The sequence below is a fragment of the Myxine glutinosa genome, chromosome 3, assembly GCF_964187855.1.
Source record: "Myxine glutinosa chromosome 3, kmMyxGlut1.1, whole genome shotgun sequence".
Classification (NCBI taxonomy): domain Eukaryota; kingdom Metazoa; phylum Chordata; class Myxini; order Myxiniformes; family Myxinidae; genus Myxine; species Myxine glutinosa.
The window spans coordinates 172,045,268-172,058,682 of record NC_136263.1 but is presented as its reverse complement, the minus strand read 5'-3'; the positions used below and the strand labels follow the sequence as shown (position 1 = coordinate 172,058,682).

The 13,415-nt window shown below is 40.0% G+C and overlaps 1 protein-coding gene across 1 annotated transcript in view; it reads left to right on the top strand.

Annotated features, from left to right (window-relative positions):
- The window catches only part of IFT172 (intraflagellar transport 172), a 428,976-nt gene that overhangs the window by 123,017 nt on the left and 292,544 nt on the right, over positions 1-13,415 (top strand). Inside the window, exon 4 of the mRNA XM_068109837.2 lies at positions 11,070-11,109. Within this exon, the coding sequence (XP_067965938.2) occupies positions 11,070-11,109 (40 nt within the window). The remainder of the gene's footprint in view (positions 1-11,069; positions 11,110-13,415) is intronic.

Genomic DNA, 13,415 nt, shown 5'->3' with positions numbered 1-13,415 from the left:
ATGGAGGATTTGGTGTGTGGGACTGGCGATTGTCCATAGGAAATACAAGGATGAAACATGTTAAACGACTGTAGCAATTTATTCGTGTTTTTTTTTTCTCTAAATGATTTCTGTAAATACGTATTTTTGCGCTGGTCATTAAGGGTCTTACTGTGACCTGCGAGCAAACGGAGCAAGCGTGCACCTTGCGACCGTTTGCTTCCAGGACGTGTAAGGCCGGTACACTCGTTTACCCACCCGTACACGTATAAAGTACTTCTTTTTTTTTGCACTTGTTCAAAGCACTCGACTTGCTCGGCGCTCGGCGAGCGACAGGGAACCGGGAAAGAGAATTATATTTATATATATATTTTTTTTTACCTCATTCCAATTTATGGTATTGCGACAAAAAGGCTTATATCTTTGGAAACGACTGGTCGGATTTAGACAAATTAAAACTCGTTCGATCAACAAATAAATTCATGACAGACAATCCCACCTAATGCCGGTCCAGAATTACTGTGAAAGATGGCGATTGGATAAAAATTGCATACCAACACTCCCTCACTGTCCCTCATTGTCCCTCATGTCCATTCCGGCACCCTGTCTCTTGCTCCCGTTTTTTTTTCCCTCCCTTTACTTCCCATTGGCGGACGTTTTGCGAGAAGCAAAGCGTTTTGCAGGACGCTTCCAGGAAACAAAACCAGTGCTGTTGTTTTTTTTGACGAAATTTGCCAGATAAATAGCATGGGTGAAACAAAACCAGTGCTGTTGTTTTTTTTGACGAAATTTGCCAGATAAATAGCATGGGTGAAACAAAACCAGTGCTGTTGTTTTTTTTGACGAAATTTGCCAGATAAATAGCATGGGTGAAACAAAACCAGTGCTGTTGTTTTTTTTTGACGAAATTTGCCAGATAAATAGCATGGGTGAAACAAAACCAGTGCTGTTGTTTTTTTTTTGACGAAATTTGCCAGATAAATAGCATGGGTGAAACAAAACCAGTGCTGTTGTTTTTTTTGACGAAATTTGCCAGATAAATAGCATGGGTGAAACAAAACCAGTGCTGTTGTTTTTTTTAACGAAATTTGCCAGATAAATAGCATGGGTGAAACAAAACCAGTGCTGTTGTTTTTTTTGACGAAATTTGCCAGATAAATAGCATGGGTGAAACAAAACCAGTGCTGTTGTTTTTTTTGACGAAATTTGCCAGATAAATAGCATGGGTGAAACAAAACCAGTGCTGTTGTTTTTTTTGACGAAATTTGCCAGATAAATAGCATGGGTGAAACAAAACCAGTGCTGTTGTTTTTTTTTGACGAAATTTGCCAGATAAATAGCATGGGTGAAACAAAACCAGTGCTGTTGTTTTTTTTTTGACGAAATTTGCCAGATAAATAGCATGGGTGAAACAAAACCAGTGCTGTTGTTTTTTTTGACGAAATTTGCCAGATAAATAGCATGGGTGAAACAAAACCAGTGCTGTTGTTTTTTTTAACGAAATTTGCCAGATAAATAGCATGGGTGAAACAAAACCAGTGCTGTTGTTTTTTTTGACGAAATTTGCCAGATAAATAGCATGGGTGAAACAAAACCAGTGCTGTTGTTTTTTTTTGACGAAATTTGCCAGATAAATAGCATGGGTGAAACAAAACCAGTGCTGTTGTTTTTTTTGACGAAATTTGCCAGATAAATAGCATGGGTGAAACAAAACCAGTGCTGTTGTTTTTTTTGACGAAATTTGCCAGATAAATAGCATGGGTGACACGGAACCAGTGCTGTTGTTTTTTTAACGAAAAATAATTCTGTATTATTTAGTTAACCAGTTTGTGTGAAACCCCAACCTAAATATAAAAATTGATCTGCTTGGTGTTAGTTTAAGGGCTGTTCCAAATTTATCCTGATTATGAGAGATAATTACAGGAAATGGTGTTTGTGAGTAACAACCACCCTCTGGTCGAGGCTCATAGAAGGGGTGATGCTTACTGATTCGGCACGCTTACAATAGGTGTTAATGGTGGAATGTCAGAGGTTTTGGTGTGGGTTAATGTTCACACTGTTTTGGAAAATAATGCTCGATGCAACATGATCCTAAAAAAAGAACCCAGCCCTACATCGAAAGATCAGGAAGGGAAGGAATGGAAAATTTGTCAAGGTTTGAAATTAATCGGACAAGTGGGTCCCAAGGTATGGTCACCGTACTCGCAAGCCGTTCGCTTTGGCTCTGCGAATGGACCAAACCATTTGATGTAAATAGAGGGGGGGTTCTGTGGTCGTTCGTTTTGGCTTTGCGAATGGACCAAACCATTTCATGTAAATAGGAAGGGGGTTCTGTGGTCGTTACTGCCACGTGGTTTCAAAGTTTTTGTTGTTGCTTGCACGCATGTTTTTTTTTTTGCAAGCACGTACGGGCAAGCACGTACGTGCGGGCACGCCCTAGTATATATAAATAGAGGTAATATTGAGTTATGGAATTAATTGCTTTCAACAATGCAAAGGGTGACAAGATATGGGATTTTAATGGGATTATAATGGGATTGCATTGTGATTCATTGGGATTATCCATTGGGATAATCCACAACGTTTCACTTTCGTTGTTGCAACGTTTTGCTCCAACGTTTTGTGAACATTTAAATGGTGGGTTGTGCCAACGTTTCCACAACGTCGCCACAACGTTTCACTTTCGTTGTTGCAACGTTTTGCTCCAACGTTTTGTGAACATTTAAATGTTGGGTTTTGCTGACGTTTCCACAACGTCGCCACAACGTTTCACTTTCGTTGTTGCAACGTTTTGCTCCAACGTTTTGGGAACATTCAAATGTTGGGTTTTGCTGACGTTTCCACAACGTCGCTACAACGTTTTACTTTCGTTGTTGCAACGTTTTGCTCCAACGTTTTGGGGACACTGAAATGTTAAATAAACCGGATAAGAATTCACGAGTTATTTAATTATGAGCGATTATAGAAGTACTTATTTAATTAATTACATTTCTTATTAAATTACAGTAATTACATTACAGTAATTACCTGAGGTAATTACAGTAATTACAGTTCCGGTAATTACAGTAATTACAGTAATCATTACAGTAATTGCAGTAATCTTATTACAGTAATTACATTACATTAACTCAGGCACCTTTTGAGTAAGGAAGCTGATATTTGGACATGACACTGACCAAGTGATGTGGCTGTCAAGGAAAATATTGATTTATTGATTAATCATTTAATAAATTAACTCCTTGATTTATAAATGACTTATTTAATTAAAAGTCCTCAGAATTACATCTTCGGATGAAATACTTACAGATTGGTTATGCTATGAGCCAATTGATTAAGGAAAATATTTTGTGATGGCCATATTGGCAATTTCGTGGCCATATTCGTGGCAACTCAGTTAGTGCCACTGCACCTTTAAAATGCATCCCTGCGTTTATTTTTCGATCGATTGAGTTGAAATTTTGAACAATCGGATCTGGACTGTTGTTAACGACTCTAGCACACACTCGTCCAATCAGGATGGAGCGGTATGGTCCCCGGATCATCACTGCCCGCAGTTTTTAATTAATTTTACTTTTTCTCTTGGTCATATAATTTTGAAGACATGCATGTCATGATAGAGGAAATGTTTGTTCTGTTGAACGGAATAAATGTTGTTTATTTGTGTGGGGGTGTATTTTTGTGTATTTTTGTGTATTTTGGATATATTTTTCACGACTAATTCCAGTTAACATCCTGCACAATTTGCTCGTTTGCTGGCCGAGTCGAAATTGCGTTGAGTTTCTATGGCATGCGCCATTAAAAGCGCTGTGTAATGGTTGAGCTCCCTTTATTTCGTTTTGGTCATGCGGATGAGCAAACAAAGTGACAAATGCTGCGACTGGAGCAGTAAAAGCGATGTTTTTTTAAATGGAAACGATGTAATGAGTAATTAAAAGTGGGAGGGGGCAACACCACGCATACCTCTTTTAAGGTGTGTATAAACCCTGGAATAAACGTGGGAGGGGGCAACACCACGCATACCTCTTTTAAGGTGTGTATAAACCCTGGAATATTTCAGCAATCAATACAATGCTGAAACTATGTAAGTTAATTTAATAAGTAATTTAATGAGTAATTTAATGAGTAATTTAAAGAGTAATTTAATGAGTAATTTAATGAGTAATTTAATAAGTAATTTAATGAGGAATTTAATGAGGAATTAAAAGTGGGAGGGGGCAACACCACGCATACCTCTTTTAAGGTGTGTATAAACCCTGGAATAAACGTGGGAGGGGGCAACACCACGCATACCTCTTTTAAGGTGTGTATAAACCCTGGAATATTTCAGCAATCAATACGATGCTGAAATGATGTAATTTACTGTGTAAGAGGGTCGACCTTGGGTTTGTTTGGGTTTGTTGTTTATTTTTGTGCGTGTCTATTTTTTGAGTATTTTGGATATATTTTCACGACTAATTCCAGTTAACATCCTGCAAAATTTGCTCGTTTTCTGGCCGAGTCGAAATTGCGTTGAGTTTCTATGGCATGCGCCATTAAAAGCGCTGTGTAATGTTTGAGCTCCCTTTATTTCGTTTTGGTCATGCGGACGAGCAGACAAAATGACGAATGCTGCGACTGGAGCAGTGGAAGCGATTTTTGAATTGTTCAATGATTATTCGATATTGTTATGACTTATTGTCAATAGGTATACTAAGTGGCCATGAGGTAGCCTGTTGCTATGTACAGTTTTATTCTATTGTTGATTATACCACATAGCTGTGGTGATAAAGGAAATGTTCGTTTTAAATAGATGATTATGATAGGACCATGACGATAAAATCATGATGATTATTATGAATGATATCATAGGGTTCAAATGCAGAATGATTGCATGAACTTGGGAAAGAACTTTCAAGCCCTATGGGATAAATTGGGTGGTACAAGCGATGGAGTTTCAAAATTTAGCATGATTGAAGGAATTTTACAGTCTTATTTCAGGAGTTTTACGAAATTTATATTGCCAAGAGATTTTGGATACTATTAAAAGAAAAAATGATGAGATATTTTTCCCAATGAACTTTAATATCTGCCATCCATTTTGGCTGTCTCACGAATGAAGGATGAGTTGCCTTTAGTGGTTGCAAAGAAAATTTGTGGAGACCAGGCAAAATGGGGAAATATGTCAGATATGACCCTAGGACAGGACGGTGATTCATCAATTGACATGAGGTACGAACCTGAGGTGACGACCGATGAAATTCGATCTCAGTCAATGGATGGACGTGTCCTGACATCATTGGGGAAAGGGCTTATGCAAGGAGACATCCAAAATGATTAATTTGATTTATTGATGAATATTGATGAATTAATTGAAATTGAATAATTGATTGAATTTAATTGAATAAATTTAACTGAATAAATTGAACTGAATAAATTGAATTGAATATATTGATTGTTTGATTGATGAAAATGCGGTCTCAAGAAAGAAGCTTTGATATCTTTGCGAGATATTATCAATGTGGAGACAACCTGGGAAAATTGAGCAAGGTGGTGAGTTTATATACAGATATATATGTGCGGTTACCATTGTGTGATTTCCCCGTCAACAGAGCGGACACCTGAGGATTCACCCATTTCATACTGACCCTCCGGCTCATCTGCAAATACTGATCTGTGAGATTGGATTGTGCAAAAGCCACAGCTGAGGGAGATTCTCTGGAAATCACCGTGTGAACAGGTGGAGAGACCCTTCCTGGAGGTACGAGTGAAGCTTTAGAGGAACAAACTACAACACATCCAACGCTACTTTGATAAAAGGCAGAATGGGAAATGGAGCCTGCAAGAATACACAAGGACAACCAGAGATTCCACAAAAAGGTACTTGTACACATCATATGTACGACCGTTATGGTGCAGAAGCTATAAGGCAGGTCGAGAATTGGTATTTGTGGACAAAGGGACATGATGAGGAGTTTCCAAGAGATGGTACATTTGAGCGAAGTCGATTGGAAAGATTGGAACAAAGATTGAAAGCCAGGAAGAGACAGAATCTAACGGTAGACTGGCTTGCATTCCATCTTTGGGATGGTGAATCCAGACAACGGGAACAGCAAGAACGGATAACGGATCTAGAACTTAAAATAAAAAGGATACAGGATACAGTGGAGGAGACAAATGCACAACTGCCCTCGAAATTAGGAATGAAAGTGACAGTTGTCCCATCAGATTTCCAGTTGTCTCCCCAAAAAGGACGGTACAGAGAATTTTTTCGTGTTTCAGGAGATAACGAGAGATTGCAGTGGCAACTCAGGGATGTAGAGATGCAGCCCAGCAATACAAATGCACAGGTGCACAGATCAGACAACGACAGAAACCGGTGTTTCAAGTGTGGACGGATGGGACATTGGAAAAGAGGATGTCCGTATACCAAAAGGAAGACAAGTTAATAGGGTAAACCAAGATCAAGGGTACCAGTGCTGACCGATACCTCAGACAATGATTAGGCCTTCATTGCTGCAAATCCCAAATGATGATTGGCCTCAACAGATTCGATTACTGGACAAACATGAATAACTGTCGATGATTCTTGGGTCTGAAAAGTTTTCGGAGCAAGAATTATTCATTTTTTTCTTTTGCTTGTAAGCAAAATGATAATTAATTGATCAAATGCCGAAATTGGATCTTTTATGTTGGGCACACAATTTTAAATTTACAAAGTTGGAACAATTGCTCTGCAAATTTTAAACCAAGGGACAAGGGTCACATGATGATCAGGTGGGAATTTCGGACTATTGTTCCACACGATTGATAAGTCAGTGGTCGACTGACATGTAAATGGGTGTGTAGTCAAATTTGGATAAATTATTGTGGGAACTGAAAGGGTAATTTCAATGTGACATCATAGGGGTTTTCTAAGAATAAACTTTTGGTCCATTTGTGTATTAGCATTTATAAAAAATTGAAGGACAAATTTTATGAAATTGAAATAAAATTGACACCCATCTTGATCTGTAAATAATAGTTCCAACGCAAACAAATACGCATAATGCATGTGTGTGTGTATTTTTTGTGTGTCAATGTTAGTGTTTTTTATTGTTTTGTGTATCAATCTTACAAGATTGTTGACACCGACAGTGTGCCTGTCTGGAAATGGATAGTTTTATGTGGATGGGATTGAATATGCAGAGAATCCGTAAAATAAAATAGAAATAAAATTTGATTATGAACATTATCTCTTTTGTCAAGGGAGATGGAATATAAAGATTTGATGTGCTGGGTTATGAGCAGCCATTAATTAAATAGTAAAATTGTGAGTAATTTGGGGATTCCATTTTGATAGAATTTATATGAGAATAACAGCTATTTATGGATATGAGCTTCATAAAAGGAAATGAGGGAGTACAAAATTATCCAAATTTGGGAGAGGTCTTACACTGACTTCCCAGAATACTCTGCTCATGGATTTATATATATATATATAAACTTGAATTTTATCAGCATATAAATTGTGCTGCATGTATGGATGTGTATTAGGCATAGATGATATGGGAAAATAGTAAAGAAAATCTTGCTGATTGGAACTATTGTGAGTTTTAAAACGGAATGCATTGTGCATCTTAAACCAAGGGGCAGACATGAACGCGCTGTTACGTTATTTATACTCAGAACGCGCTGTTACGTGTACCTGCAACATATTTGTTAATCTCGCACACCTATATTGGCATACTGGTGTCAGTAGTACTCACTGGGTGCATAGAAATGGATGAGCAACAGTTAAGGGGGTGTATAAAAACACTTACTTGGATATTTTCTACAAAAGTAGGGGTTTCAATAAGTGGTACCATACACATGGGATTCATCAAATTAAGTTTTGGAGTTCAAACAAAGTCACTGGTTAACAGATGGGAATGGATAGTAAATAAATTCTTCGATGCTGGGTAAATGAAGTGAGATATTACAAAGACTTATTAGAGCTATTGTTCTTCCTTGCAGCAGTGGGAGAAAATTTAGATCCAACATAATGAATCTATAAATGAATGTGATAGGGATAATATCCTCAATTTGTACTAATTATTTGATTGTGGGTAAAGGAATTAATTAATCGTAGTGGATTGTTAACAAGCAGCCTGAAATGTCCTGAGAGTGTGCATCCATGTAATCAGAAATCCCAGATTTGTTTTTTACAAACAACATTTTGGTAGAGATCTTATGTGGACGAATACTTGCTTGGTAGATAAAAACGGTACTGCATGTTGGCAGCCACTTCAGTGGCCATTTAGGCCGAACAAATAGAAAAAAAACTGTAATTGAATATGTAATTTACAGATGAGTATTTGGGAAGTAAAAAGGGAATTTATTGATTTGGGAGACATTTTTCGAAGGTTTATTAAAGTGTTGCAATATGACATTTGGCAAGGAAAATATTGGATGGGAAAATTAGATCTGTTTATAAAATGAGTTTTGTTGACCCATTGAAGTTAATTCTTTGAATTGTTGTTTAATTAGCATGTTGAGTTCAAATTGGAAATAGTTTGGTAGAGCTTTGGTTAAAACCTTTGGTTGCAGTGTTTTGGAACAAATTGATAAACCGTAGGAGGTTGATAAGAATAGAAACAAATATGGACCTAAAATAGAAAGATTGTTATGATGATATGAATAAATACTGAGATTAAAAGATTAAATCAAGTGATGTTGCAAATGAAACAGTAGAATTAAGATAATGGCATAACGACAATGTTATGAGTTGTGTCAATTACAATATCAGTGAACTCATATCACCACGAGTGACACACTGTTAGGAAAAAGAGGGAAAAGAAAAAGTGGAGAGGAATTATGGTAATAATACATTATGCTTAATTTGTTGGTTTGGAAAAATTGTTGTTGGGAATTAGGTATTCCCGTTTGTGATTGTAATCATATACAATGCTATTCTTAGTTTAGTAATAAAATACATACCTGATTGAATATTATTTGTGTGACGCATATAAATGAATATAACTTTTTGTGTTAAGGAAAAACAACAAATTGTTGAATGTGAAACTGTCGGAAGATATACATGATTATGCTGATTTCATGGTAAGATGCACCCTATCTGATTCAGTGTGTGCGGAAAACAGATTCAGATGTGACTGAGCATAAGGATAAGACGAGATCACATTTTGGAGGGATTGCTAACGGAATTGGGAAGAAGTTCGAGAAAGAAAATTTGTGGCTAAAAAATGAAGTTAATCGTGGCATACACCCTCTTTCTCAAAGAATGATGAAGACATTCTCCCGTGTAACTTGGAGATGAATGCTTACCTTCACCAAGGAAATTTATGTGACCATTTGCCTGGATCACACTGCAACATATGAAAGAAAGGCGATCACTTACTCTTGTTCGAAGGCTTCGAACATTCACCACATCAGAAGTTGCAGGACAACGACATTTTACCTGCAACCTCTGTGAAATGCAGGGACATATGTTATTACTTCACCAACGTCCAGGGAACCAGCATGGAGCTGCAAAAAACGGCTGTGCCCTTGTCACAACAGCTGTGCACGATTCTGCTGGTTGCTCCTGGTAAGGACCATGAATGACCTGAACACCATGGTCCCAACATCAGTGTGGATGCATCCGGTATCCCTGTTCCACATCTTTCTGGCCAATCAACGTCACACCAATACTTGCTGCCCACTCACAATGAGGGTGGAGGCAAGTCGACTACAACTGGGTGAAGGCCGTGTTCAGGAATTACTATGGTTTACAGCAAAAAGTGGCAAGAATGCTACAAGGAGAGCAGGGTCAGTCTATGACTCCGCAATGTTACCACAACAGCGAAATCCTACACGAAGTAGTGCAGGAGCTATGAAGACATTAGGAGAAAATGTTTCATACCAGGATTCAAACACAAGTGATCAGCCCTTCCTTTCAAACAAAGTCAACATTTGTGTGGAGGCAAACGTTTTTTACCAGATGGTGCAGATGCTTTACAAAACTTGAAAATGAAGTGAAATTGTTGTATCTTGGTGATGGTGAAGTGTTGTTTTGAAAATATATTTGTGATGCAAATGCAATAGATTGAGCGATATGGAAGGAGTCAATGACCAACGAAATGTTTTGTGATTCTTGCAGGATGACGGTGTATGCCCAAGGGAATTTGATTACCAAAGTGATTGATTATTTACTTATACTTGTAATGATGTTTACTTGTAGTGATTGATTATTTACTTATACTTGTAATGATGTTTACTTGTAGTGATTGATTGTTTACTTATATTGATGTTTAGATTAATGGTTAATATAAACAAAAAACAAAAAGATGAGGGAATTGTGGAAGTGTAACTCAGCGTAACTTATTAATTGGCACTGGTAACTTATTAATTAACCTGGTAACAAAGCAGATATATTTTACATGCAAACTCTGTGAAAGACGAGTTTGTAAATGAGTCAGGAATGCGCCCGAACATGATAATCTTTTGTCCACCTGGTCACAGCCCCTGGCTGAAGCACCCCCCTATCGTTTGGTAAACGGAACTCACAACAGGAGGGGAGCGAGCTGATACCAGGACTTGGTACATGCATGACCTCGGGGCATTAGCGGAGAGGGGATTAAAATCCAGTTTGTCCATATAAACGGGAGCAAACGTGGAGTCGGGAGAAGCTGCTGCGAGGAGCTCTGACCAACGGGAGTGTCGGAGGAACATCAGCCGAACGAGAAGGACATTGGAAAAGAGTTAACCTGATCCATTATATTATGCGGTATTATTTGGTAAATGGAATGAAGTGAATAACCAGTTAATAAACCAGACCTTTTGTAAACCTGTGTCCGGTCATTGGAGTCCTGTGAGTCTCTCAGCTACAAATTCTTCAACAATGGCAACACATTGACTGCATGGGTGTTCAACGTGTTTCCATCAATGGAACGCTCTCCTCCTACCTGGCGCCCTCTCCTCCTCTCTCCCCTGAGAAGGAAAGTGAAAAAAAAAGTAAATCTACAAGTAGATGCGAGCAGATGGGACACCTTCACATGTCGTTTATATCTTTGCATTTTCACTGAGTAACAGTGCTGTTCTTTATTGCCTGTGTTTAACTATAGAAGGCGTCATCTCATCTTTTGTTTTTTTCACAGGGGTGATAAGAAAGTGATCTGCAATAAATTCTCTCAAACTGTAAGTACCACCATTCCCATCTCTACATACTTGCATGTCATTTATAACAATGACTGGTCAATCCTTCCTTTCCACGATCTCGAATCGATCTTCCAGCTGCACGAGTACATATACAGCAATACCCCATTTTACCCCGACTTTCCACCACTCTTCTAGAGTAAATTTCAGTTCAGCGAACGTCATTATGTGCGACTTTACGTCACTCCTACATCATAATAGGAGGACGTGAAAAAAATAAATTTTTCCTTAAAACTATATTTAAAATAAATAGAATAGTACATAAATTAACAATAAAAGAAGCTAAAAAAACAATTTAAAATACAATAAAAAGCACATTTAAAAAATATTAAAATGTACGTACAGTATACTGTATGTACGCTTAGCTGCTGGTTCTCATTCAGAACAAAGGCGACGCCATATGCATTTTGTCCTGTGCTGCGGTCGCGTGCTTGCTTTGCCTTTCGCTGGTATTTTTGTGATTATTCCATTACTGTGTAAAGGTTCCTTTGCTGTGTAAAACAACCAACGTAACGTGGCAACGGCGAAACATGACGACGATGCCGGCTCGGACGACCGTCCGTGACAGACGTCACGTCACGTCACCGTGCAGAGTGTGCAATGTCCGCGACGAGGTCAGGCCCCATGGCCCATGGCCCATGTGAAATGAACGACCGTGTCATGCCTCGAGCCGGGGTGCCTCGTCGGGCACCTCGCCGGCATCCGGCGTCGATGAACCGATCGACGTGTTCATGTGCACATGTGCATGGATTTGCAAATGCCTGCCTGTATCTCGTCGTTTCTGCGTATATTGCATCGTCCAAAAAAAAAGAAGCAAGCAACTTCGGCCGCTCGAGGAAAGACGGGGCACGCCTACGACTCGGAGGCGAGCGTCGATCCCCGGGGCGGCCGGGTTCACTGAACCCTGAGCTCGTTCGTTCATCACAGACGATACGACACGACCACCGGTGAAACTGCTCGGACACGTTGGGTAAAGCACGCCGTGGTGAAGCGGGCCATGGAGCCACTCGGCACACAAGCCTGCTCACGGTCGACACGTCCGTGCCGGTCACCCCGTTCGAGGAGAAGACCCGACCGATAGAAAACAACGGAAGGACTCCCAACAGGGAGCGGCAAAGATTCAAGGCGAAGCCGCAGCCTCCTCCAGTTATTTACTCCAGTTTTACGGTGTTTGTCTTCATTTTAAGGCATTTTTAAGGCATTACGCCCAGTTTACGTCAAAAACCGAGTTACGTCACAGCTTATGGAACTAATTAATGATGGAGGCCGGGGTATTGCTGTATATATATTGTTGCGGTTTTGGAATAAAGGTTAATTCCCCCTCTTAGTTTGTTGCACCACAACATGAAGCCTCGCGATAGTTCAGTTATTTATTAGTGAATGTAAGCGTAGTCCTTTCCTGTGTTTAGTTTTGCATTGAGCAGGCCAGTGAGCTTGGGTGTTCTTTTGGTGCTTTGCTTTGGTGCTTTTGGTTTGGTGCTGAAATGCCACGTGGTAGGCCTTCAGCAAGTCTGGCAAGACTAAAGGGACGAGATGCAGGGGGAGTGGCCGGTAAGCAACGAGCCGCCAATCAGGGCTTGAGGGGAGTGGCTTACCACTGCGGCAGGAGGCGGGGCTTGGGACATTCGGGTAAGATCGTGGAGGTGCCATATAAGGCCCGGACCCGAGCCCATTAAGCAGAACGCATGAGAACGCACGAGGGAATGCACGAGAACACACGAGAGGAGAGGGCTGTGAGAGTTCGTGGGCGGCAGAACGGGTGAGAGCAAGAACGAGAGACGAGGAGTGAAAGTCGCCCAGCCCTGAACAAGTCGAAGTGCTTGAATTGACTGTTGTAATAGCCTCGTTGTACACGAACTTGCCCCGTGCCCTGTACCCTGCGCTCTGCGCTGCATTAATCGCGTGCTCGAGAGGACGACCCGCGCCGGGCCACAGACGCGCGATTTCCTCCTGCCTGCATTTCTCCTGCATACGTGCCGTGACCGCCAGAGGGCTACACCACGAGCGAGCTGTCCGGGAGCGACCGGCAGCAAGGTGCGTTTGGCACGCGAAACTGCTCTTCTTCCATTTCCCCATGTGCGTGAGTGGGCCCATTTGTCTGGGCATAAGTTAAACTGGTTAAGCTTCTGCTCTGTGTCCCCCTTTCCTTCATTCTGAATCATTGTACATATAGTATAAATAAATCGTGTTATTCCTTTGATGCTTCGCATGGTATGAATAAAACCACTCGAATCGGGTTTGAATAAAAGTAACAGCACGAGTCACGTGATACGCATACCGCTCGGGCG